Raw genomic sequence first — 27,451 nt, 5'->3', positions numbered from 1 at the left:
CCCGCGGCTCGGGGACTGCCTTCACCAATGGCAGAGCTCCCAGTTCAGAGCCTGTGGGTTAGGTTGTGAGGCTCCGGCTGGAGCCGGGGAGGAGCCGAGGGGTTCAGAAAGGGCTCGGCCGCTGGGTGGGTCGGGGCGTTAGGCGCGCCCTACATTGAAGCGGCAGTGGCCGGGCTGGCCGCTGGGAGTGGGAAGCGACGGCGCGGCTGGAAAATGCCAGTGCATTCCCGTGGGGATAAGAAGGAGACGAACCATCATGATGAAATGGAGGTGGACTACGCTGAAAACGAGGGGAGCAGCTCCGAGGACGAGGACACGGAGAGCTCGTCGGTCTCTGAGGATGGGGATAGCTCAGGTGTGCAGTCCTGCGGGGCTGGGACCGAGACTTGTCCCAGGCTAGCAGCAGGCCGCTCTCCGCACGCCGGGCAGCTGTGTCCTGCTGGGAGAGCGGGGCGGGGAGAGGGGCAAGGGGCGGAGACTGGCTCCGGGGCCCTGGGCAGCACCCTGACGGTCGCGGGGCGCAGTCTGGCTCCAGGCGGGTGCCCGTTGGCGGGGCGGGGCAGGACGCGTGCCTGGGCTTGGCCAGCCCGGGATGCAGCGCCCTCCTGCTGGCTGTCAGACCTGCTCTTGGAATCCTCGGGCAGTACCCGGGGCTACCCACGGAAGCGGGAAACGTCCCGCAGCTTGTCTGGGAGACTCTGGAAATAGCTCATCTCCCCAACCGCAGACCTCTTTCCGTATTTTTCACCTTTGCAACCCTTGTCAACATGGGTGGATTGTCGGGGCTGAGCTTAGGTTTGTACCAGACCTTGGCTGGCTTAGAATTTATTAATCTCAGCTCCCGTGTCAACCTGTCAGCGCTGTACATCAATCAGTGCTCTTGCATGGGGGCTGACTTGGGAGCTGTCCTGTTTACAGGATCTGAAGATTTCAAGACTGAGGAGAGCCCGACGTCAGGGGTGATTTGGGAATCTTCTTTTGCGAATAAATTGGCTGATTTTTGGCAACTTTGAGAGTCTCCAAATCTTTTCTTCCCTTCTCTCTTTTCTAACTTTGGGCTATTTCAAGTGATTTTTTTTTGTTTTTGACGAGAGCCGTGGGCTGTGGGGGGAGCAGATAAACACTACAAATCAATTTTGCAAACTTTTAGGAATGGTTATTTATAAAAAAGAAGTGGGATTTGTGTTTACTTGGATTCTTTTCCTTCTCTCCATATGATGATGAGACATATTCTTTTCTTGGCCTGCTTTTGACCATGGATAGCAAGGACTGATTACAAGCTGATGACAGTGTGTTATCACCCTGACACTCTTTTTAGATTTCCCTTTCAAAGCGAATCTCTGTGGAAGTATGTAATTTCAATCAATAAAATTAGCCATCAAAAGAATAAGTATTTATGAGTGACTTTCTTGTGCAGCACTGGGCACAACTCAGTGTGAGGTGTAAATAAATAGTTATGATCTTAAAGAGCTGTCGTAAGTCATCACTTGATTAATTGCGAAATGAATGCTTATAAATAATGCTATAGGAATTCAAAGGCACAGGGCATCTTTTCAAAATATGGTGGTCACCAAAAGCTATTTAAAGAAGGAGGAATCACCTTAATTGTCTTGAAGAATGGGTAGAATTTGGATTAGGGTGGTAATGGTCAGGTGTTTCTCTAGGGCAGTGGTTCTCAACCTGTGGGTCGCGACCCCTTTGAGGGTCGAATGACCCTTTCACAGCGGTCGCCTAAGACCATCGGAAAAACACATATAATTACATATTGTTTTTGTGATTAATCACTCTGCTTTAATTATGTTCAATTTGTAACAATGAAAATACAGTCTGCATATCAGATATTTATGAGTCATAACAGTAGCAAAATTACAGTTATGAAGTAGCAACAAAAATAATTTTTATGGTTGGGGGTCACCACAACATGAGGAACTGTATTAAAGGGTAGTGGCATTAGGAAGGTTGAGAACCACTGCTCTAGGGGGAGAATGTAAGAAAAAGTGCAAAGGCCAGAGCTTAAGTCTTATTCAAAAGAGTGAGAAAACCATTTTGGTTGGGAGGAGGATTTGAGCTAGAAAAGGAAAATAAAGATATAGATGTAAAATTTTTTTTAAAAACACAAAATAGGATTGATGGATGCGAAGAAACTGGTGGTAGGATGAACAAAAGAGTAAAAGATTTGAGAAGAAGATTGAAAATAGAGTATATCAGACATGCTGCTTTTGAGGTGATGGTGGTATGTTCAAGTTAGAGTCCTCAATCAACAGGTGGAAATGTGGCATTGGAACCCGCCCGGCATGGGAAGCATAATTTGGATGTCATCTGGCAAGCCATGAAAGTAGGTGAGATTTCAGAAGTGAGGAATATATATAGAGAAAGAACATCTAATCTGTGTGTGAATACATTTCCTAGGTCTGTAAAACATTTTATCTTCAAGTGTTCTTTGTATTTTTTGATGGGAGTTAGGATCTCACGAAGTGACATCTATTGGTTAAAATTCTTCCTCTCTAATTTTTATGAAAACTGTTGTGACTTTTTACTGGTTTTTATTCCATCCCAGAAAATAATGAAAATCTTAATTTGTGAAGAATGTAATAATAATTTTAACTGGAAGTCAAACTTTTTGAGTGCAAAGAACTTGTAAAAATACATTTTTCAGTTTTACTACTTGTAAAAGCATCTCGTTTCTACTATTGATTTTACATGTTCAACTTCCATAGTTTCATTCTTCTTAAACCTTGATACCGAGCGGTCCTAAGGCACAGAAAAAATTCTATCTGGAAATATTGGGAGTGAGTAATCTTGAGGGAGCAAGTTTTAAATAGCCAGACATAATTTAAATGTTTTAGGAAAGTTAAAAAAAAAAATTATGTACTTCCTTGCTGTATGAAAATAATGGAACATAATTTAACTCTTTCTCATAGTTTGATCTTTATTTGATGAATATCAAGATGCAGATAATTTTCTACAGACTGATGGTTGCCAGAGTGGGGGCATTGAAGGACTGAGTAAAAACGGTGAAGGGATTAAGAAGTAAAAATTGGTAGTTAGAAAATAGTTATGGGGATGTAAAGTACAGCACAGGGAATATAGTCAATATATTGTAATAACTATGCATGGTGCCAGGTAGGCACTGGAAATATTGGGGGGGATACTTTGTAAAGTATATGATTGTCTAGACACCTGAAACTAATATAAAAAACATTGAATGTTTAAAAAAATGATGTAGATTGATTTTACACTTTAGTTATTTTGATGTGTTGAATATATGTGATATAGAAATAGAAGATATGGAATATAGGACAAACCAGGTAACAGTTACTTTCTTAAAAAGTTTGCTTGTTTTTCTCATTTTCTTCTTTCTCACTGACTGACAGTAATTTGGGGAGAGGGAACAATGGGAATATAAGAATAGGAGATGAAGATATCCTGTGGTTAACATAATGAGATCAGCCATGTGAGCAGTTCTGGAAGAATTCCAAAAGTGTTTTTGAGCAATATTAACCTTTAAGGGACATAATCATTCTGATGCTTAAGTTCTGGTTGGGTTGGTGGAAAACAAACCAAAGTAGGTTAATTACTTTATAGTCAGAGCTTACTGTCAGCTCTGTAAAATGATTTAAAAATGAATAAAGAAAGAAGGTCTAGAGACTGCTGTAGTTTTAACTCTCATCTGTATTTTAGGGTAAAACCTATAGTGGAAATTATTTTGGATAAATTTTTACTTTCTCTTAAGGATTAATGTGTACCTTACATATCTAACGTCATGTTACAGTTTTTTTTCCCCCTTTTTTACCATTTAAATTAACATTCAGATATATTTGGAACATAAAACTAATTTTATTTTTCATATTTGCTTTTTTATTAACAGAAATGGATGATGAAGACTGTGAAAGAAGAAGAATGGAATGTTTAGATGAAATGTCCAATCTTGAAAAACAGTTTACGGATCTCAAGGATCAGTAAGTAGTGACTTTAGGAGGTCATTGTCACTGAATCTCAACCATGTCACATGTATACTACTAGCCCAAGAGAAATATTCACTCTGAACTGTTTTCTTCTTTGTGTGTTGTGGGACTGACTGATCTGAAGGAGGCTTCAACTATTGTTTACCAGATTAAGATCTTAATAACTAAATTGAAGGTTTAGAGGCAGGCTTTTGGAGGGTATAATAAGATTTCCATGTGGATGTTGTTAATTAAAATGTTTCCCCTGGGTTGTTGCACACTTGGGTCTAATCTGCTTCATTCACTCCTTTGCTAAATAATTGAGTAAAAGTAGCATTTAAAAAATTTGAGAATAAGAGAGAATATTTCCCAAAGATGGCAAAGTGATTTTTGTATGTATCTTAACATTTGATACATGTTTTTACATGCATTATTTAGTTTGCTTCTTGCAGCCACTCTGTAAGGTTGGGGGACAGTCTTATCTCCATTTTACCTGTGAGAGAATTGATGCTCAGAGAGGCTGATTTGCCCACAGTTCATCAGAGAGTGATAAATTAAGCCAGGCTTTCTGTCTCCTAGTGATATCATATTCCTTCCACTAAGACACATTACTTTGGAGGACATGTAGGGGAGTAGAAAGAACACAGCCTCCATATCTAGGCTTTCTCAACAGATTAGAACAGTATAATAATAGCTTCTTTATTATTGAATGAGCAATGTATAACATTCTTAGCCATTTGCTTGGCATGTAGTGGCTGCTTATTAGTTACTTTCCTCCACATTCCCTCTCCCCTTTTATAATGCCAGAATTCTTATGTAAAGTTGGTAACATGAGAATAGGCTTCAGTGATTTGAGAAAACAAAATAGATGCTGATACAGATTAAAAAAAAAATATCTTAAAGGTTTTCTCATTTTTCTCTTTCTCACCGACTGACAGTAATTTGGGGAGAGGGAACAAAAGGAGTATAAGAATAGGAGATGAAGATATCCTGTGGTTAACAAAATGAGATCAGCCATGTGCTGATCTTTGGAATTTGCTGGCAAGGTCATGGGGCATAGCTACGTATTTGGAATTCTAAATGAAAGAGAAACTTTTGAGAATATAGATACCTTCCATGTGTGAAGGCTCTTCAGTGTGTGACATCTTCATAATTTTGCTGCTTACTATTTTTTCCCTGACCACTTACCTAGACAAGCCCAAAGAAGAGATGAAAACCCATTTCATGTCTGGAATTGACAGATAAAGTGGGACAGATTTGTTTACTATATGAAACCTGCTGTTTATGCCATTTCTGGTCTTAATTTTCATTGGTAGTAGGATGAACATATAGATAATGTCTTTGCTAGTGTAACACATTAATATAAGCAATTAAAAATCACCCAAAGTTTAAAATTTTGGCTTTAAAAAACATGGTATCATTTTCTTATTCTAAAGGTTTACATTATTAATTTTAAATTAAAATGAGTTTGGATCCCCAAAGAATCCATTATTTGGGAAATGTGAAGAGTTCATTTAGATCATTCTAGAAAAGAGGAAGCAAATTTGTGTTTTTCTATTTTAGCATAAGTAATTCACAAATGAATAATTCTCATACACTTAGTTAAGATATACCTATTAAGCTTTTAAAGTTTATTTAATGGTTATCTAAGAAATGCAAATTACTGTAAAGCTCTGGTATAATATATTACATAGGAAAATTTTGCAACTAGTTAGTCATTAAGCCTAATCTTGTTCATTTTGGGGCTGGCAGTTTAATTTTTTGCTTTCGTGTGCCTCACTATCACCACCAGCCAGCCACCCCTGCCAGCTTCATTCAGCTATGAAAGTATTAAAAGTAGACCCACAAAGAAAAAACAAAAACAAAAACAAAAAAACAGAAAAGAAAAAAAAAGCAAAACAAAACAAAAAGAGAAAAGGAAAAAAAAAATAGACTCATTACCACTATCACAGGCTTCTTTCTCAAGGAATTGGTATTCAGAAATATGTTATGGAAAAAAATTAATCTTTGCATCTGGTTTATATTTATCTTATTTTTTTGTCTTGTCCTAGTTGCCTTGTTTGTTATTTTTGTCCTGTGTATCTCTGCAAACTGTCTCAAATTCTCTTTAGAAGAGGTGGGAAATAAAATAGTAATATAATGATAATGATAGTATAATGTAATATAATTATCCTGCGTCTCCTGATCTAGCACCACAGGCACACTAGCACTCCTTTCATAAGGCAGAAAATTCACCACTTGCAGTTTGTTTAGTGGTGGAAGGTGAGTTCTCCCACATCCTTAAACAGAGAGGAACTCATACCACCCAAGTTTCCGTTCATTTCAATGTTGTGTGCAACAAACATTAGTTAAGCATCTGCTCTGACTAATATTGTTGCTGTGGGATTCATGATCCTTGACTTTGATGGATTTATACTTGAATTCCAAGGTTGTAGAAATTATACAGGTTTTGAGGAATCTATTCTTTTAAAAGAGTGGTTAGATGAATATTGTTAATTCACATATCCTCTTCATTCAAGATGCTGTTCACCTATTCAGGACACCTTATCAATGCTTTGTGTAAGTTTGGTGTTTTTAGGTATAGTAATCCTTTGTATTACATTTTATCATTTGCCTAAAATTGTACGGTAAGTTCTCACTCAATGTCATTGATAGGTTCTTTGACTTCAAGCAAAATGACGTATAACAAAACCAATTTTGTCATGGGCCAATTGATATAAACAAGAGTTAAGTTTCTGTGGTACCTCATCAGCCTTGTAACAAAATGACATTGAATGAAACTGTTATTTGAGGACCTGCTGTATTTATAATTCCAAGAAGTATAAGTATTATGTTATACTTCTCCAACTTTATACATTTATCATTGTATTTTGAGTTTAGAAAAATTTAACCCAGACATGATAATGTATTATTTTGCGAGTTAACTCAGATTGTAGTTTTCCTTTTTTGTTCTTTTTAAAGAATATTTATTGCATTAACACACAAACTTGCTTTATTTCTTCAGAATCATTATATAAGTCTCTATACTAATTATAATGATCAAATATAGAAAATAGTGATTATCTTAATTGTATTGCTTTATATTTTCAAGAGGAAAAAGCAGAATTTTATATGAAGGCCAGGTACCATATTTTCAAAAGCCAGTTGCTAGTTATACTAACACCTACAAGCTTAATCAGTGGTTTCTTTTGAAAGTTACTGCATGCCATCCTTGTGACATATTATGACATATTATTCACCTATGATAAAAATAATAAATGACAAAAAAAGAATTTACAAAGTGATCTTAAATTGTGAATCTGCTTTGACATTTTTAGGGTGTCTTTAAAATGCTACAAAATGAGGATTAAAAGTGCCTTTCATAAAGAACGGCAATGTAAACGTTTCCCTGTTAAAAAGAGTTCTATCCTGCAGAGTTATTGTCAAAAATAAACATTGAGTTGTCTCACATACTCCATCTTTGATAATCAAACCAAAGGTATTGGTATAATAGTTGGTAAATTAGAATATTTGTATGTGGTCTCAAATATGGCAACAGGAATCCCCTGTCCCATTTTCATCCCCATCCGTGGAAGAATTCATTTGGTTATAGCACCTTCAGCTGTAGTCGATGAACTGTGTTATGCCAGATCCCGAGTTGTATAGTTTTCTATTTTCTATAGTACTGTTGGTTTTACCTTCATCATTCTACTTCATCTTCATTTTTTAAAAAATCAATTAAGCTAAATATTGTACTACTGACTCCTTTTCAGGAAAGATGGAGAGAAGCCAGGGAATTATTTCTTTTGAGGACTAGTAATGTCTCAAGTTGTTCAAAATGATTTCTTTGTTTCTTTTAAACTCAGTGCTTAAGTGACCTTTTCTCTTATAATCAATTTATTATTAGGCAGTTAAAAGAAACCCAAAAATCTAGGGTGCCTTAAAGTAGTTATTTCAGTTGTGTTTTATTGTTTTGTGAATTAACCATTAAAGTGATATATCTAAAAAACGATAAAAAATATTTATTTGGTGATTAAGTACATAAAGTCAAATATTGTAATTGAGTTTTTAACTTAAGGTCAAGTCAAAAATACATTTGGTAGATTATTAGAATATGATTACTAGGAAGAGATAATGTATAGAATGGTAAATTGTTGGGCTTTTAAAATTAATATCTTGATTTTTGCTTTGTTAAGACTTTATAAAGAACGATTAAGTCAGGTGGATGCAAAGCTACAAGAAGTCATAGCTGGAAAAGCACCAGAATATTTGGAACCACTGGCAACTTTACAAGAAAATATGCAAATTCGTACAAAGGTAGCAGGTAGGAAAGTGAAGCATCTTTTTCACATAGTAGAATATGAACTCTGCAGTAGATTTAAAAGGTGTTTGTCAAGTGAGCCTTCGTCGTTAACGGAATTACAAATATATTTACACTGACCAGAGCGTTTCACTGTCAGTCAGCCCACAGTTATTTATTAAGTACCTCTTGCTTTTCTCTGCTGCTGTGGGGGATCCAAAAAACAAAAAGCCCTAAGGTTACTCACTGTGTTGTTGAGAAGATACTTCCACATGTGAAACAATTAGGAACCATGATAGTTTCATTAAGAGACACTGTAACTATCACAGTTTAATTTCCTGTTAGATAAATTAAGGCTCAATTTAAATACTCCAAGTAGTTTTTGCCTGTCAGGGTGATAAGCATTTTTTTTAATTTATAAAAACATTAAAAAGTGTTTGATCAAGGTATAAAAGAACAGGGAATTAGCCTCCAACTGGATAATTTAATGATAATTTTTAATTTTGGTAATTTTTAATTTGTGGCTATGGCTAAATGAAAATGCACTGTACTATATTTGTATGATCGAAATTCACTCTTTTGTTTGTAACTGGGATCCATCCTCAGAAATGTGTCCTAGCACTCACAACAAGGGATATATCCATTTAAAGATCACTTTGTTTTTTTATAGTCAAACTAAAAACAATTTCGATTAATGCAGATGCTGATTGTTTTCTTTTTTTGGACATTAATTGATCCATGTACTTGTTACACCAAAGGCATTGTTGATAATGGTTTCTTTTTGTTACTAAACTCACCTTAATTTAAATTTTATTCTTAAGTGCATAATGTTAAATATGTAGATGATATGATACTCATCTTCCTTGCTGTCTTTGCGTATTGGTTTAGCATACCCTTACAGCCAAACATGCCTGTAATTTTCTTTCACATTCTGAAAGAACTAAATGAGACTTACTGCATGTTTAGGAAATATTACTTGAGTCAATTATTCAATTTTCTACTCTGTGGCCTTTTTGTTTTTGATTGTATGAAGAGTAGTGTGTATGAATGTGTTGCTAATGGCTTAGTTCCAGATATCTGTCTCATAATTTTACTATATAAGAAAGACATTTCTAGGAACAACCATGGCATACGTAGAGTTTAGTACAGACATCTAGATAGAGCTCTGTGCTGTTTTCATGGTGGCATATTTGCATGGCCATGTTGCCATGGTACCTCTAAGTTAAACTCCCTTGGGCATCCAACCAATAGATAAAGCCTGGTTAGGAGCATTCAGGCCACACAGATTTCATTATATTAGTTTATACATTTAATCTTCTTGGAAGCTTTGGACTCTCAAAATAAATAATAGTTTAAAAATTATGGTTTTGATGGCTCTGGTATCCAGCTGTTTTGAGTATGTATGATTGATGAAACCAGAGTTTATTGACTATTCCTTTCCATTATGAGTCCTCAGAGATTGTTTTTCATAAGAAAAGAGTTTTATTTTCATTTTGCTCACTCTATCAAACATTTACAAGTATTCTTTAGAAGACTGGGGTAAGAACTAAAACTTGCAGTATAGTTTCTTTTGAGCTCTTAAACTCTTAGTTTTCTGGTCTTCTATGATACATGCTTTAACTGAACCTTTTTATTTTTAGGTTTTAAAGATAAAGTTAGAATCGCTGGTCAATTTTTTCTTAATTCATCTTATAAAATACAGTTAGGACAATTCCTGTAGGGAAGTGGTAATTAAATAAATAATTTATTGCTAACATAATCAGAATAATTGTGTTTGGTTGCAGGAATCTATAGAGAGCTCTGCTTAGAATCCGTAAAGAACAAATATGAATGTGAAATTCAAGCTTCTCGCCAGCATTGTGAGGTACTATTATTATTCTTAACTTTTAAGCTACTTTAATTTCTTCAAGCCTTTTCTGAGTACAGAAGTTAAAAAAGTAAATAAAATAAGTAAAACAAAATTAAATACTTTAGCTCGTTACTTGTGTGAATTTTTAAAAAAATACAGTTGTACTGGAAGCTCTAGGAAATAAGACAAAGAAAGGACCATAGAAAAGAACTAAGTGAGGTAATTTTAAAAGTTTTGCAGCTGTTACTTTAAAAGATTTGTAACAATTATGTCATCTGGCATCACTAAAAATACTTATATTATTAGTGTAATATACTTATATAATTAGTGTAATATACAATTTAAGGCTCAAATATGCATATCCAGTAGTACAGTTAGAATGTTGAACTATATTATCAGTTTCTGACTAATTCTTTTTCCATGTCTTTGGGCATAATTCTCTATTTATGGCAAAAAATAGATGTATATTTCTATATGTTCTGTTTATTTTGAATAGCATTTAAAAAACATAATGCTGCCCTGGTTGGGTAACTCTGTTGGTTAGAGCATCATCCTGATGCCAAGGTTTAGGGTTCGATCCCTGGTCAGGGCACATACAAGACGCAACCAATGAATGCATAAGTAAGCGGAACAGCAAATCGATGTTTATCTCTCTGCCTCTCTCCCTCTTCTCCACGCCCCCCCTAAAAATCAACGAATGAAAAATTAAAAAAGAAAAGAAGCATCTTTTTAATGTTTACTGGCTGCTTGGGTTTTCTTTCCTAAGAAGTTCCTGTTCATGTCTTTTGCCTTTATGTTGGGCTGTTAGTCTCTCCCTCATTGGCTGTAGAGGTTCTGCATGTATTCTGGCCACCAATGCCTTGCTGGTTATATGTTTTGCAGATATTTTTATCCAGGCAGTGGGATATCTTTTCACTCTTTTTGATAAATTGATTAACAGAAGGTTTATACTTTATTGCAGTTGAAGTTATCATCTCTCCTTTATGATATGTGCTTTGTCTTCCCTATTTTGAGGTAAAAAGATGTATCTTCCTTTAAAATTTGAAAATTTGCTTTTTAACATTTAGATCGATAAACTACCTTTAATTACTTGTTTGTGTATGATATAATGTATAGATCTAATTTTATTTTTTTGTACATGGATACATAATTTCAACATTCGTATACTCCATTGTTTCCTCACTAATCAGCAGTTATAACTCTTTTTTATATTAAATGTTCATATATGTGATGACTTGTTTCTAGCTTTTTTCATTTGTTCCATTGGTCTGTTTGGCTATTTCTGCACCAGTATCACAATATCTTTTTACAGCTTTCAGTCTAGAAAGTCTTGATAACTCAATAACCTGATAATTTTACCTTGTTCTTTTCTTCTCACAATTGTTATAGTTACAAAAATTTTTTATTGTTTAGTAACATCTTTTTAAAAATTACTTATTATTGTCTGCTGCTGTATAGAGAAGTAATTTTGTATATTGATATTATATCCAACCTTATTTACCTCTTTTCTTAATTCTAATAATTTCATTACAGATTTTTAGATTTTTCCATGTAAACTGTGTCATTTGCGAATAATGCCGATTTGTTTCTTCCAATCTGATCTTTTTCTTACTTGCTTTGCTTGTCTTATTGATGCTGATACAGTACAGCATAAAATAGAAGTAGTGAAAGCAGATCATTGTTGTGCTCTTGATTTTAAGGGAATGCTCCTAATAGTTTTTCAATAAGTATATTTACTGTTAGATTTTGGTAAATACTCTTTTTATCAAGTTAAGAAAATACACTTACATTTCTTGTTTTATAAGAATTTTTACTGTGAATAATTGTTAGATTTTATTAAATGCATTGTCTGCATCTATTGAATTAGTTATGGTTTTTTGCTCTTAATATATTAATGTGGTGGCTTACATTATTAATGGATTTTCTTTTTTCTTTTTCTAAAAATTTTAAAAGAGTTTATTTATTTTTTAGAGAGATGGAAAGCGGGGGAGAGAGGGAAAGAAACATCGATGTAGGAGAGATAGGAGAGAAACATCAATCGGTTGCCTCTTGCATGCCCCCAACTGGGGACCTGGCCCACAACCCAGGCATGTGCCCTGACCAGGAATTGAACTAGAGACCTTTCGGTTCGAAGGCTGGTGCTCAATCCACTGAGGCACACCAGCCAGAGCTATTAATGGATTATCTAATGTTAAACCATCCTTGGATTCCTGGAATTATTATTTTTCTTGTGCATTACCAGATTCATTTACTAATGTTTTATTTAGAAGCTTTACAGTATTTCTGTGTTTATAAGTGAGATTTAATTTTTAATTCTCACATTGCCTTTAAATTGATTTCAAGATTTGTAAAATGAGTTAAAAATAGTCCATATTTTTCTCTTTAATAAAAGTATATATTTAAAATTGCAGTCATTAGTTTCATGAGTACACCTTGTCTTTTAGGATATATATTTTTCAATAGTCTCATAGAAAAGTTGCAAGAAGGTGCAAAAGAACTTTTTTGGTGAACATAAGAATGAGTTCACAACATGGTGCCCCACCAGTCCTGAATACTGTAACATATACTTCAGACAAATGAGGTGATATTCTCTTATATAACCACACTACAATCATCAAAATCAGGAAATGTACATTACTATGTTGCTGTCATCCAATGCTCAGGCTCCATTTAAGTTGCCGCAGTTATCCCAGTAGCACCCTTCATACCAAAGAGATTCAGTTCAGAATCACCTACTGTCTTTGTCATTGCATTTAGTTGTTACATCTTCTTAGTCTCCCTCAATGTGGAACAGTACCTCAGCCTTTCTTTGACTTTCGTGATCTTTCCATTTTTAAAAGTTTTAGGCTAGTAATTTTTTAGAATGTTACTCAATTTTAAATTGGTCTGCTATTTCTTTATGATTAGAGCCAGACTTTACATCTTTGGTAGGAATGTCACAGGAGTGATACCGTGTTTTTCTCATTGAATTCTGTAAAGCAGTACACAGTTTTGATTATGTGCCATTATTGGTAATGTACACTTTGATCACTTGATTTAAGTGGTGTCTTCCAGGTTTCTTTAAGCAAACTTTTTTTCTCATTGTGATTAGTAAGTATATAGGGGAGAAGTCCTTTGAAACAATTCAGGTATCTCATTCGGTGTAATACTTTCATTGTTTCCTTATTTCTTTTTTTTTTTTGGTCTACTTCATCTTTCAGTTACTAAGGGCAGTATATCAGAATTTCTGTGCTGGTAGATTTGTAACTGTTATTTTTTTTCTTGATTTCCTGAGAAAATGCATGTACTGTTCTTGTCAAACAGTAAAGAGATTTATCATGTGAGATTTGGAGGCAGAGGTACTGATGATGAAATGCTCCATAATGCACGTCCACTGTCTCAGGTTCCTTTGATTAAAAACAGTGATACAGTTTGAGGCTGAATGCTCAGGATTCCATGCTCCTGGCTGAAACTTGCCTCCCATGGAATTTCTTTTATATTTTATCTTTTGTTCTTTCTTTAAAAAAAAGTGGTAAGAACACATAACATGAGATATACCCTCTTAACACATTTTAAGTGTGCAATACAGTATTGTTAACTATAGGCACACTGTTGTACCACAGATCTCTAGAACTTAATCATTATGTACTGTAACTGAAATTTTATATTCATTGAATAGCAACTCCCCATTTCTTCTTCCCCATAGCCCCTAGCAACCACCATTCTACCCTCTGCTTCTTTGTGTTTGACTCGTTTATATATTTCAAGTGAGTATCATGCAATATTTGTTCTTGTGTAACTGGCTTATTTCACTTCGCAGAGTGCCTTCATTTGACAAGATTTTCTCCTTTTTTAAGATTGAATAATATTTCATTGTGGTTATATATCACATTTTCCTTATCCATTCATCCTTCAGTGTACATTTAGGTTGTGTACCACATCTTGGCTATTATGAATGGTGCTGTAATGAACATGGGAGTGCAAATACCTGTTCAAGATCTTGATATCAATTCTTTAAAAAACAATTTATTTTTATTTAAAAAATTTTTTTGGTAATATTTCATTTTTAAGTATATTTTATTGATTATGCTATTATTGTTGTCCCAATTTTTTTCCCCCTTTGCCTCTCTCTGCCTGGCATCCCCCTTACCTCCAGCAATCCTCCCTCTTAGTTCCTGTCCATGGGTCCTTCATGTAAGTTCTTTGGCTTCACCCTTTCCTATACTATTCTTAATATCCCCCTGTCTGTTTTGTACCTACCAGTTACACTTCTTAATCCCTGCACCCTTTCCCCTTTTCTCCCTCTTCCCCCTCCCAGCTGATAACCCTCCAAATGATCTCCATACCTATGATTCTGTTCCTGTTTTGGTTGTTGGCTTAGTTTGATTTTATTTTTTTGATTCAGTTGTTGATAGTTGTGAGTTGATATAAATTCTTTTGGTATATACTCAGAAGTAGGATTGCTGGATTATGGTAGTGCTATTTTTAATTTTTTGAGGAACCTCCATACTGTTTTTCACAGTGACTGCACCATTTTACATTCCTACCAACTGTGCACAAGTGCTCCAGTTTCTCCATATCCTCACCAACACTTATCTGCTTTTTGATGATAGCCATCCTAACAGGTATGAAGTGATATCTCATTGTGATTTTAATTTGCATTTCTCTGATGATTAGTGACACTGAGCATCTTTTCATGTACCTATTGGCCATTTGTATAGCTTCTTTGGAGAAATGTTTTTCAAGTTCTTTGCCTGCTTTTTAATTGAGTTTCTTATGTATTTTGGATATTAATCTCTTAACAGATATGTGACTTGCAAATATTTTCTCCCATTCTGTTGGTTGCTTTTTCACTCTAATTGTTCCTTTGCTGTGCAGAAGCTTTTTAGTTTGACATAATCCCACTTGCCTATTTTTGTTTTGTTGCCTGTGCTTTTGGTGTCATAACCAAAAAATCATTCCAGGACCAATGTCATGAAGATTCTCCCCCTCTATTTTCTTCTAGAGTTTTACAATTTCAGGTCTTATGTTTCAATCTTTAATCCATTTTGAGTTGATTTTTGTGTATGTGTAAGATAAGAGTCAAATTTTATTCTTTTGCATATTTCTGCCAACTTTTCCCAACACTGTTTGTTGAAGATACTATCCTTTCCCCATTATATATTTTTGGCACCCTTGTTGAAGATCAGTTGACCATATATGCATGGGTTTATTTCCGGGCTGTCTATTCCATTGGTCTTATGTCTGTCTTTAGGCCAGTACCATACTATTTTAATTTCTGTATTTGTGTAATATATTTTGAAATTAGGAAATGTGAAATCTTCAGTTTTGTTCCTTTTTCTTAAGATTATCTTAGCTATTCAGGGTCCTTTATGATTTCATGTGAATTTTAGGATTTTAAAAATTTCTGTTAAAAAAAGGCCACTAGAATTTTAATGGAGTATGTGTTGAATTTGTAAATTGCTTTAGGTAGTATAGACATTGTAACAATTTAAGTCTTCCAATCCATGAACCTAGGATATCTTTTCATTTGTTTGTGTTTTCTTTAATTTCTTTCATCAAAATTTTGCAGTGTATAGTTCTTTCCTTAGATAATTTCTAAGTATTTTGTTCTTTTTGATACTATTGTAAATGGGATTAACTTCCCATTATCTCTTTGTATTTCTGTCAGTTTTTCATATATGTTATATAGATATGTATATATATGTATATATAAAACATATATATTATCAGACTCGTACATATTTAGAATTTTTATATCTTTTAGTCAATGTAACATTTTATTCTTTTTTAATGCTCTGCTTTCTTTGTAACAACAATTTTTCTTTAAAGACTATTATGTCTGATAATTAAAACAGCTACCCTGCTTCTATTTCGCTTGGCATTTTCCTGATAGAAAGTTTTTTCATTCTTTTTTTTTCTACCAGCTTTTCTCTGGCATTATATTTTATATTGTAAATAGCATAAGACATGATTTATAATAAGTTTATGTTATTGATTGATTTTAGAGAGAGAGATTGAGAGAAACATTGATTTGTTGTTCCAGTTATTTATACATTCATTGGTTGATTCTTGTATGTGCCCTGACTGGGGATCAAACCCACAACCTTAATGTATTGGCATGACACTCTAATCAACAGAGCTACCCAGCCAGGGCTATAATAAACCTATTTTAATAATCTCTGTCTTTTAACTGGTAAGTTTAGTTTAAATATATTTATAGTGATTATTTTGATATTTAATACCAATCTACTTTGTGTTTCCTATTTGTTCTGCTTTATTCTTTTTTATTCTTTTCTGACCTTTCTTGGGTGTGTGTGTGACTTACTGAGTTTTAACAGTTACATCATAAAATTATATTCTATTTCTATTTTCATAATTATCCTCATACATTCCATTTCTATATTTTAATAATTACCTTAAATTTCAGCATGTGTACCTATATCAGTAGAATCAAAGTATTAATCAATAACTCTGCCCTCCTCCTGAAGTATGAAGGACCTTATAAGTCTCTAACTCCAGTTACTCCCTCCCAAATTATAAGATATAGTTGTGCAGTGTTTTAGTTCCATCTTGCTTTTCCACCCTTCAAATAAGACATTGTTTTCATTTTATAGATTTAGTTCTTTTAGGTTTATCTGTATTTTACTAGTTTCTAGCTTACTGTTTTTGAGCTGCAACCCTTCCTAAAAATATTGAAGAGAAAATAATTGTCATCCTAGAGTAGTACATCCCCCTTAACTGTCTCAGAATTGTTGCAAATAAAGCTATTATTTTTGGACAAATGAAAACTGAGTTTACCACTGATAGGCTCTGAGTAAAGGAATGTCTAGGATGTTCTTCAATAAGCAAAAAGCAAGCAAACAAACAAACAAAAAACAACAACTTCGTCCTACCGAGTAGCTCAGTTGGTTCGAGCGTCACTTGGATATGCCAGGGTTGCAGGTTTGGTCCCTGGTCAGGGCACATACAAGAATCAGCCAATGAATGCATCAGTAAGTGGGACAACAAATTGATGGTTTTTTTTTTTTTTTTTTTTTTCTATCTCTCTGCCTCTCCCTAAAATCAATTTTTTAAAAATTGGCAGGGGGGAAGGGGGTGGGTGGATGTGGAAGATGGTATAGGGGGATAAATGGTGATGGAATTAAAATAAAATAAATTTTAAAACATTAAAAAAAAAACTCTGCTAAGTGAAAAATAATCTTATGTATAATGCACATTTTAAATTTACATTTGTGTTTTCTCTTTCTCGCTCTCTCTCATTTTGGCGTATTTTGGCAATGGGGATGGACAGTATAGGTTTTCTTGCTGAGTATTCTATGGTTGTTTAAGGCCAGCTTATGCTTTTTGAGCCTTTATCATGTTAACTTTTTATTGCCTTTTACTTTCCTTTGCTTTTAAATTTTATTTTAATTTTTATGCTCTTAAATATATTAGTCTTTCCCTTATGGCTTCTCCTAATTTTTGTGCTTTGAAAGGCTTCCTTTATCCCAGTGTCAGATAAAGAATCATCATCTTTCATTTAGTTCTCTTAGATTTCATTTTGTAAATTGAACTCTTTAGTCCATTTATTTTCATGTATAATGAGAGGCAAAGAATACTGAGCTTTTTCTGTATATAGTTAAACTCATTTTCTTCTTGTTATTTATTACCAGATTTTCAGATGATTTGAGAAGTCACCTTTATCATATACTAAAATTTCCCTTAAGTAGGGTTTGTTTCTGAGCTTTTAAATTCTATTCTGCTTATCTTTTTATTCCAGCACAGTATACTTTTAAAAAACAGCCTTATAATATGTTTCACTCTCTGATAATACTAGTTCTTCAGAAATCTTTCAGGGCTGGGGAGTCCTGCAGGAAGTTGAGAACTGTGAGGTGCTGAAGTCAGGGAATTGCTAAAGAGGAGCTGGTTTTGAACACAGGCCAGGGTGAGATCAGTACCAAAATGGAACCTCAGACCCACTTTCCTGGGCTCCGTGAAGCTTCCCCGGTGAGAAGCAGCATAGGTGCCAGCCTGGGAAAGGGCTCAGTGAGCATGTTCACTCTGTTTAGGTGTGCAGATTGGAGGGATGTGGGGTCTTAAAGCCAAACATGTAATTATAAGTAGTACTTTTTAAGGCTGAGTTACCTGTTGGACATAGAAGCCTCAACAGGCACCCAAGCAGTTGAGTTTGGATTTCCTGGTGTCCTCTTGCTGCTCTATAAGGCTTTTTTTCCTTCTCAGGGAAGCCGTTTGAGGCTCTTACTGGGTTGAGGATAAGGGAGAGCATAAGGGAATGAGAATGAGAATAGAATCAAGGCACTTCTGTGTGCTTTAAAACATACCTGTGGTATCTTTAGAGATGCCTCGAAAGCATCAAACATGTCAGTCCCATTGTGACTTTTTCTTTTAATTATAAAAAATGATTAGTCGATTTATTTTAGAATTTCTGCTTAGCCGAGGGCAAAATTATCAATAGGAGGGAGAGAGCACACCAGTTAAACTCTCATAGTCTTAAGCAAAAACCCTGTCACTCTAGCTCTATATTCAGAGTTACCTTTGGTTGGAGAATCTGGATCTATTTGTAAGTCACACTACCTCCATGGTGGCGGGCCCCTACTCACCCTTTTTCTCTAACACATAGTATCTCCCAATTATAGCACAATGTAGATAAGGCTGGAATATTTCATAAGGCTTTACCACAGGCAGGGGAACAAGTAAAAGGAAGTAAACGTAGAGAGTAGCCTGCCATGAAACCATTTTTCACGTGAAAACTAGTTTTAGTCTTCAGCTTTGCTTTCTCTCTGGCTCCTGGCTTGCCTCAAATTCACAAAAGCCATCCTTTTTCTTCCACTCAGGAGAATCTTCAAGCTTGTGTAGATTCTAAATTTTAAACCTGAAAGAGAGGTCTTTGTGATTGACACTGGGAATGCTGCCTTTGTGGGTGTGGCCTGTACCTTCCACAAGAAATCGTAATCTAACTGTATTCTAATAGCCTCTACTAGACAGTCATATCTAACTGTATCCCAATAGCCTAATATCCTTACTAGCAATAAGAATGTGGTGGGTTACTTAGGAATCTGTCATAAGTTTTTTAATATATAATGAGTTGAAAAAATACTTATATTCCTGTTATGACTTTTTAAAGAAGGGATACAGTGTTGTATAAAACAACAATGGACTAGAACTAGGTTCTAGTTTGATTTGCTGTTAAACAGCCTTGTCTCTTACAGCAAGTCACTCAGTCTTTCTATAGTAGTGTTGCAAGATTTAGATATAGTTAGGCTGTAATTTTATGATTTTGACTATAATTGAATTATAATAAAATTTTTGCTTGAATCTTTCTCTTTGTGATATATTAGTCCATTTTAATATGATGCAAAGATATTAGTGAGGAATAAAGGCCCGAGTACTGTTCAAATGAGAAAATATGATCCATTTCATAACGTTATATTCTATTGGACAGGTTCCGTATTTTGGTGACAGGTGGATCCTGCTTATGTTTAAAAGGAACCATGGATCTTATTATGAGTTTTTATAAAGTAAATAACTTCTTTATCATATACAAATTTATTTTTTAAAGGATTTTATTTATTTATTTTCAGAGAGAGAGGAAGGGAGGGAGAAAGGGAGGGAGAGAAACATCACTGTGGGAGAGAGCCATTGATGTGTGATGTGTGAGAGAAACATCCATCAGCTGCCTCTTGAATGCCCTCAGCTGGGGACCTGGCCTGCAACCCAGGCATGTGCCCTGACTGGGAATTAAATTTACCTTTTGGTTCATAGGCCGGTGCTCAATCCACTGAGCCATACCAGCCAAGGCTATCATATCCAAATTTAGATGTTCTTAAACAATTTAATTCCATGTACTTAAATCTATATTTAGCTTCTATATTTTCTGCTTTTGTTTCTGTTTTGACTTTTCATCTTTAAAATTTTGAAGTTGAAGTAAAAAAGCAAACGGAAGCACCATTATTTAAAGTACTCTAAGAGTAAGTTATTTGGTACTCCTGGTTAAGATAGACCAATTTTTTCTTTCTACTTATGTGTAATCTATTATTTTTTAGAGTGAAAAGCTTTTGCTATATGATACAGTCCAGAGTGAACTAGAGGAGAAGATAAGAAGGCTTGAAGAGGACAGACACAGCATTGATATTACCTCAGGTAATGGGAATGATGTGATTGTGATGTTTAAGTGACACTGAACCTTCAGCTTACATAGTGTCTCATGATATCTTAGTCTCCTAATATAAATGTTATAGAAATGAAGTGTTCTAATGAGAGGGGGAAGGGGAAGGCTTACAAGGAATTCAGTAGGATTGTGATTATTGCTTTGATTTGAACTCACACTTCAGAAAGATGTAGAAAATGGAGCACATGAAAAGGGACAGAATAAAAGCCTGGCAGGAACTATAAGAATGGGAGTAATATACTATAGGAATAGTAAGAATATTATTATAATATGAGAATAGTATTGGAAGACAATAAGAATAGATGTGGAATACAGCTATAGTATTTATTCTTCCCTTTAAGTCTTGAAAGAGTCTCATGTGGAAGAAGGAATAAACCCTTTTCTCTTTGGTACCACATAAACTCGGACAAATGAATAGATGTTAGGGAGGTGGATTTGTGTCCCAGATAAAGGAAAAATTTGTTAATTAGATCAGTCCAATGTGAAATTGGCTTTTTAGGGGTATTTTAGAAAGGCTTTCTCCATTGCATGGAATATTTACTGGTTATCCTACAGTCACTGCATATGTATTACTTTATTTTTTATAAATTCTATTTTCTCTGGTATAAAGTAGACACAGTGGAGTCAGACAAGCTTAGCTTAATGCCACTGTTCCATTACCTGCCAGTTGGGTGACCATGGGTGACAGTCAGTTTAGTTTGCTTTTCTAAATTGGTTTCTTCATCTGTAAAAGTGAAGCAATGAGAATAACTACCTCAGAGGTAGCTTTGAGAATTAGTTGAGACAATTTATGTAATGTATGTTTAACAAAGTGCCTGACATATACTCAACAATTATTAGTTATTAAGTGCCAAGTTGATTTTTACTTTCATAAAAGCAGAGAAAAATTTATAAATATACAGGTGCTCATGAAATTATGTGTAGTCACACATCTGTACACATACACATAGCTGCCAATGCAATTTTGCTACCTTGAAATTATAGTCTTTTTCCCCTCTCTGATCTCCAGAAATCAGCTAATACTTAAATATTATTTACTTGCCAGAGCTGTGGAATGATGAGCTTCAGTCAAGAAAAAAGAGGAAGGATCCTTTCAGTCCTGACAAAAAGAAGCCAGTTGTTGTCTCAGATATCTTTTTCCAGTGTTCTGTTGTTGTTGCCTTGTGTGCATTTTTGTGCTCTACATACCTTTGTAGCGTTTATTAGTGTACGTTGCCTTTATTTGCAAGATCTTGTATTAAGCAAGAGATGATTGATAAAATTGATTAAAGGCAGAAAAATATAATTTAGATTAAGAGGGGCAGGGGAGGAGTAGAAATTTAGTTACAATCTCAACTTCAAAAATTAATATGACTTTATAGTTCACTAGGGCTTTAATATGGAAGAGCTGTTTAGTATATAACATGATTGCTTAATTCTTGTGCTTTTTAAATATTTCTAATTTTTCTCAAAATGGAATATCTTTAAGTTAATATGTGCATTCAGTTTTAGCATTTTGTATGGTACCCTCCCCTTGCCCCTGCTTCTCCCACCTGAAAACAGTTATTAGGTTGGTGGTGTGTCTGGCAGTGATATACAGGATGGGGCAAAAGTAGGTTTACCATTGTTCATATGGAACATAATACAATAATTAAGAAGTAATAGTACAAGAATAAACTGTTTCATGTACTCACAACTATAAACCTACTTTTGCCCCACCTTATAGAATTAAGAGACTATGGTTAATAACATCTGAAAGTACTAAGGTTTTTGAAGAATAATTTGAAATCAGAAATCAACATGCCAAGGGATTATGTCCAGAAATCATTGTCACATTCTTGGGAAAACAGCAGCTTGGAAGAATAATTCCAAGTGTGAAATTCTTACAGCTAAATTGACCTTGACTTTTCAACGCCCATATATAGTTTATATGCTACAAGATCTTGATATTCTTGAAGACTGGACAACAATTAGGAAGGTATGATTAAAGAGCAATGGAATACAAGTATATTTTTATAGTTTACTTCTTAAATTCAATGGTTTTCACTAGTACATTAAAATATGATTATTATAAATATGCTTTACTTTTTTTAGATTTAAATTTTTTTTATTTTTTATTTTAGAGAGAGGGGAAGGGAGGTAGAAAGAGAGGGAGAGAAACACTGATGTAAGAGAGAAACATTGATTGGTTGCCTTCTGTATGTGCCCTGACCAGAAACCTTACCTGTAGCCCAGGCATGTGCCTGACCAGGAATTGATCTGTCAACCTTCCCATTTGTGGGATGATGCCCAACCAACTGAGCCACACCCACTGAGGCTAAATGTGTTTTACTTTGCAACAGTTCTCTGAGGCAGTTAATGCTAATACAGATAACAGTGAATTGAAGGGGTATATTAAGAGAGACATGTCAACAGTTTTTTTCTTTCTTTCTTGTAATAATATAATTAATAACTTATGCAAAAGTACAGCAAAGCATTTATTTGGGTTTCCAAAAAATAATAATAAAAGCCCTGACTGTGTACTCAGTTGGTTAGAGCGTTGTGCCAAAACACCAAGGTTGTGGTTTTGATCCCCGGTCAGGTCACATATTAGAATCAACCAATGAATGTATAAATCAGTGGAACAACAAATTAATGTTTCCCTCCCTCTCTCCCTTCTTCTCTTTCTAAAAACCAATAAATAAAAATTTTAAAAAAACAAGCACATTCTGTGCCTAGTTCTTAGCCTGGTCCTGGCTCACGGAAGGCACTTCGTAAATATTTGTTGAAGAATTAAAATGAAAATTTGAACCTTTATTATATGTTTTGCATTTCGTCATAAATGATTTAAGAATTGTAGGGTCTTCTGTGCTTGTTTGAAAGTGGAGACTTGTTTTCTTTAACAATTTTTTCATTTTTAGAAACTTTTTAGTTGAGAATTAGAGATTATTTTGTGTATTAATAATACCTCCCAGATGAATCATTATTCTTTATAAATACATAACGAGGGATGGACCCAAGAATACCTGGAATTTATTTATAAAAAATTATGTATTTATTCTTATGCATTTAAACTTTAGTCACCTTCAAAGTGCTCTCCATTTGATGTAACGCACCTATCAAGACATTTCTCCGTTGCTCAGAACAGTTTTTGAACTTGTCAATTTGATGCCTTTTAGTGCTTCTGTCATTTTGGTTTCACTTCTTCCACATCGGCAAAACTTTTCCCATTGAGGACTTTTTTCATCTGGAGAAACAAAATAAAGTCGCTCAGGGCAAGATTGGGTTAATAGGGAGGGTGGAGAACGGGATTCATGCTGTTTTTGGTCAAAAATTGTTGAACACTCAGTGTGGTGTGGGCAGGTACGCTCATAAATCACACACCACGAAATGGGAAAACACATTGAAAGAGTCTTCAAAAAAATTCACTGAAGCCAAATACATCCTCTCACAGCTCCAGCTGGTACACTGATGCAGATGGGTCCCTAGAACACTCACCTAGTGGAGGAAGCCTGTACGGCAAGGGGCCCGCCCTCCAGAAGATAATTCCCGTTTTTTGGGTCCCCTCTTATATGTTCTTTATGGTCTTAGTAACAACCCAAATATACTTTGACTATGAACTCAGACAGTGATGTCTTTCTTTCTCTCTCTCTCTCTTTTTTTTTTTTTTTTTTTTTTAAGGCGATGGCTACCCTGGGTCCACACAGAGTGAAGACAGAACGTAAGTCATTTAGTCTGAGTTCAGTAATCCTTATGAGAGTTATGGAATCAGGGTTAAGTCATCTACATACTAAAGAGCTTTCCCTACTTAAAATTGGCCTTAGTAATTGACAGTGTCCCTCTTCCCCTTCTGGCACTTGTCTAGTTAATTGATGATTTAGCGTACATTATTTAGCTTTATTTAGTACTTATATTAGAAACTTGGTGAATTATATAAAAAAATGTAAGAAATTAAAATTTCTTATTTCTATTAGATATAGGTTTGTTACATAAAAACATTTTAAGTGTTTTTTTTCACATATCTATATGGATTGGTGTTAATTCTTAATGTTCTGCACTTCTGTTCTGACAATGTCTTATTAATATAACAGTTTTTGAACTGATCCCTTTAGCACCTGTGAAACTGGAAAAACATTTGCACAGTGCTAGATCGGAAGAGGGAAGATTATATTATGATGGTGAATGGTATATACGTGGACAGACAATATGTATTGACAAAAAAGATGAATGTCCTACAAGGTAAAAAGCCTTTATCATTTCAGTGTTTACAACATTGTTGTCAGTAAATATTTGCTGCTTCCGTTGTTCACTCATCGTTAGTTGCCTGTGGATCCTTTTTTTCTCTTGACGTATGATTTGATTAGCATGTGTGTACACCAGTGTTAATATTTATATACCAGAATTACATGTTAAGTTCACAAACACAAGCATTAGCACAAATGGAAATCTTGGAATTATTTAGCCAGGTTAGAGGTCCTATCTGTTAATTTTTATAGTAGATGACTTGTTATGATCCTAATATTGTCTTCAAATTGGAGTATTGCGAATTTGACAGTGTGCTTCCATAATGTGTGGAGCTTTCAATTCTTTAGTTTACTTTTTGGTGTGTGACAGTATTTTGGATAAGAAGAATATAGAGCAATTAGAGTAGGAAAGGAATGGAAAACTCATGAAAACTTTAAGAGTAACAGTAATTAGAGTATAACTTGAAAACTGAAAATAGCTTGTTGAAAGACTTGATCTGTCTAGGCTTAAATAAAGTTTACATAATTATTTATATAGCCTTCTAAGTTTTATATGGTTGTGACCTTTGAAAAATATTAATGCTATTACTGCTTTAATTACTTCAATTGTTAAAGATATAATTCTCAGAGTAGTAACAATTTACATTAGGAAACTCTAGGTTTCAGTGGTAAGTAAAGTGTTTGCATTTAGTATAGAATATTTGTTTTCCAAATACAGTGGTTTTAGTTGGATTGCAATTTCATCTTTACATTTTTAGGATACCAGGAGCATTGTGTCTAGTAACTTTTCTCATAGAAGCTCATTGGGGTAATTACTAGGTTACTTATGATACCCCTGGAATCTTGGCTCTATGTTACTGATTTGAAACATTTTACTACTACTTAGCATAAATGTGGTTTAAAAAGAGATGAAAAAGCATAGGAGAGGATTAAACAAAAGTCTGTTTTTGAAAAGATTTCTATATAGGGATTAACAGTGTCCAAAAAAAAATCTGTACAAGTGCCATAGAGGCTCGACACTGGGAGTTAGGGATTGATATTTGAAAGATTTTTTACAGCCAAGACTGATAGGAGTAGGAGGTGTAGTACCATATAGGTAGTGGTTTTAGTTCCACTCTGTCTTTTGGGGGGCGAGGGGTGGGAGTAGGATGGGGATGGAGTAGGAACATTGTGTTTAGTAGTTATAATAGTAAATTTTACCAACCCTACTAAAAAAGAAAGAAAATTATCTATTAGGTGTGGCTGAATAGGATATTTTTGACAACATGCCCAGCTGATTGTCAGCATTCTGGTAAAGGCAATTGCGTACCTGAATCTGCTCTTGTAGTCCAGCTATTTTGGTTTTATAGCTAGTACTCTGAAATGAGTAGAGGAGGCATATTGTAATTCACTGATTCATTCCTTTTTTTTTTTTTTAAATCCTTTTTAGTGCCATAATTACAACAATTAACCATGATGAAGTTTGGTTTAAGAGGCCTGATGGAAGCAAATCTAAGCTTTACATTTCACAGCTACAGAAAGGAAAATATTCAATTAAACATTCGTAATCATGATTTAAGTGTTATCTAAATCTACCTTATTAATGTTACCAAGTGTGATGTGCCATGGGAGTAAAAATTATATTCAATAACTTTAATATTCTCACTGAATCATGAGAGACTGTGTATTTGTAGGTAGTACTTGAAGTAGGCCTCATATTGATATGTTATTAAAAGAGACCGTAAAAAAGTTTAATTGTGATCATTACATTTATTTGCCTTTTAAGTGAAATGACCAATAGATGTATTTAAAGGGTTTCTTATAAAACTCTTTTCTTGGTTTTTATGCAAATCTGTGTTTAGTGAACTATGTTGCTAAATGGTTACTTTTACCTGCAATTTTTAAAAAAATTTCCATATCTTTGTCATTCATTATGTGTTTGTGTTTGTAAATAAGCCTCATGATACATTTCCTATGAATGGTTTGTACCAGTACGTTAGTGTTTAATTGGAATTGAAATGTAATCATATATATGTATGTATATATGGCATTATCAGCTTGTTTAGAACTGATGGCCTTACTTTGCAATCTTGTTTTACCCAAAATTAAGCTATTGGGTTTGACAGTTAAAAGGAGCACTTTTGTAGACTAGCAGCTTTCTTTCTCCTCTCCCTTGATTGTATGGTAGTGACCTATTTTTACAGATCATGTATACTTAATGTTAATTAGTAAAATTAATGTCAAGTAATAATATGCTTCTATGTGTATTTTCCGTGAGCCTTTAGAAGGCAGCTATTTATGCTGCAGCATAAGTAGTGGACAGTAACTGACAGTATTGTGGTGCGTGCTGTACATTCTGATCTTTGAAACAGATTTTTAGTAAGCATTTTCCAGAGTTGAAAGTCAGTTCTTATCCTAATTTTATTCTTAGGGCAAAGTAGACAGGGATAATTTCCTTAGGTTTATTCTCAAATTAGGAATTTTATATACATTCTACTAAATTCTACACTTTAAGGGCACTTGGTGCAATTTAGAAGGTATTGGCCTCTTCCCTTAGCCACATTCAGAATTAACTCCTAAAACCTCAGGAAAAGTATAAAGAATTGAAGCCCTCAATATGGCAGCACAATTGGCTGTAGTATATGTTAGGGTACAACCAAATCATGTATTCCTGGTGGTCTTGTGCACTTTAATTTCTGCTGTAATGAGACTTAAGAGAATGAAGAAGAGATCTACTTATTAACACTTAGGGCAGGAAATCTGCATTATTCCGTTTGTTTTCTTACTATTTTATCTCTTCAAACATCTTTCTGTGCAGATCACTACTTCACAGTTGCCAAATGTTAAAATGTTTGACTTCTGAAATTCATTATCAGCAAAGTTATGTACTGTGTTCTGTTCTGTTTCTAATTAACCTTATCAAATGTACATAATGTCATAATCTGATAGTATTTGACAGTACTTATGTATACAATGTTTCATAAGCATTTTTAATAAGATTTGTATTTTTAAATTTAGTATATAATAAAAAGATGTGTTTGAGTGTCA

At 34.5% G+C, this 27,451-nt stretch overlaps 1 protein-coding gene across 2 annotated transcripts; it reads left to right on the top strand.

Moving 5' to 3' along the window:
• On the top strand, nucleotides 1-27,451 carry BRMS1L (BRMS1 like transcriptional repressor). 2 transcript variants are annotated; one of them, XM_090271847.1, is made up of 10 exons: nucleotides 1-355; nucleotides 3,869-3,959; nucleotides 8,120-8,247; nucleotides 10,008-10,087; nucleotides 20,098-20,194; nucleotides 21,268-21,351; nucleotides 22,115-22,179; nucleotides 23,862-23,901; nucleotides 24,293-24,419; nucleotides 25,854-27,451. In XM_090271847.1, the coding sequence occupies exons 1-10, from the start codon at nucleotides 214-216 to the stop codon at nucleotides 25,969-25,971; spliced, it is 972 nt and encodes a 323-aa protein (XP_090127973.1). In that variant the 5' UTR covers nucleotides 1-213; the 3' UTR covers nucleotides 25,972-27,451. The 2 variants fall into 2 exon arrangements, with proteins under 2 accessions (XP_090127973.1, XP_090127972.1); XM_090271846.1 differs by having other exon boundaries at nucleotides 24,272-24,419.

The sequence above is a fragment of the Furipterus horrens genome, unplaced genomic scaffold (assembly GCF_987537825.1).
Source record: "Furipterus horrens unplaced genomic scaffold, mFurHor1.1.pri manual_scaffold_3, whole genome shotgun sequence".
Taxonomy (NCBI): Eukaryota; Metazoa; Chordata; class Mammalia; order Chiroptera; family Furipteridae; genus Furipterus; species Furipterus horrens.
This window is presented reverse-complemented; position numbering and strand designations above follow the sequence as displayed.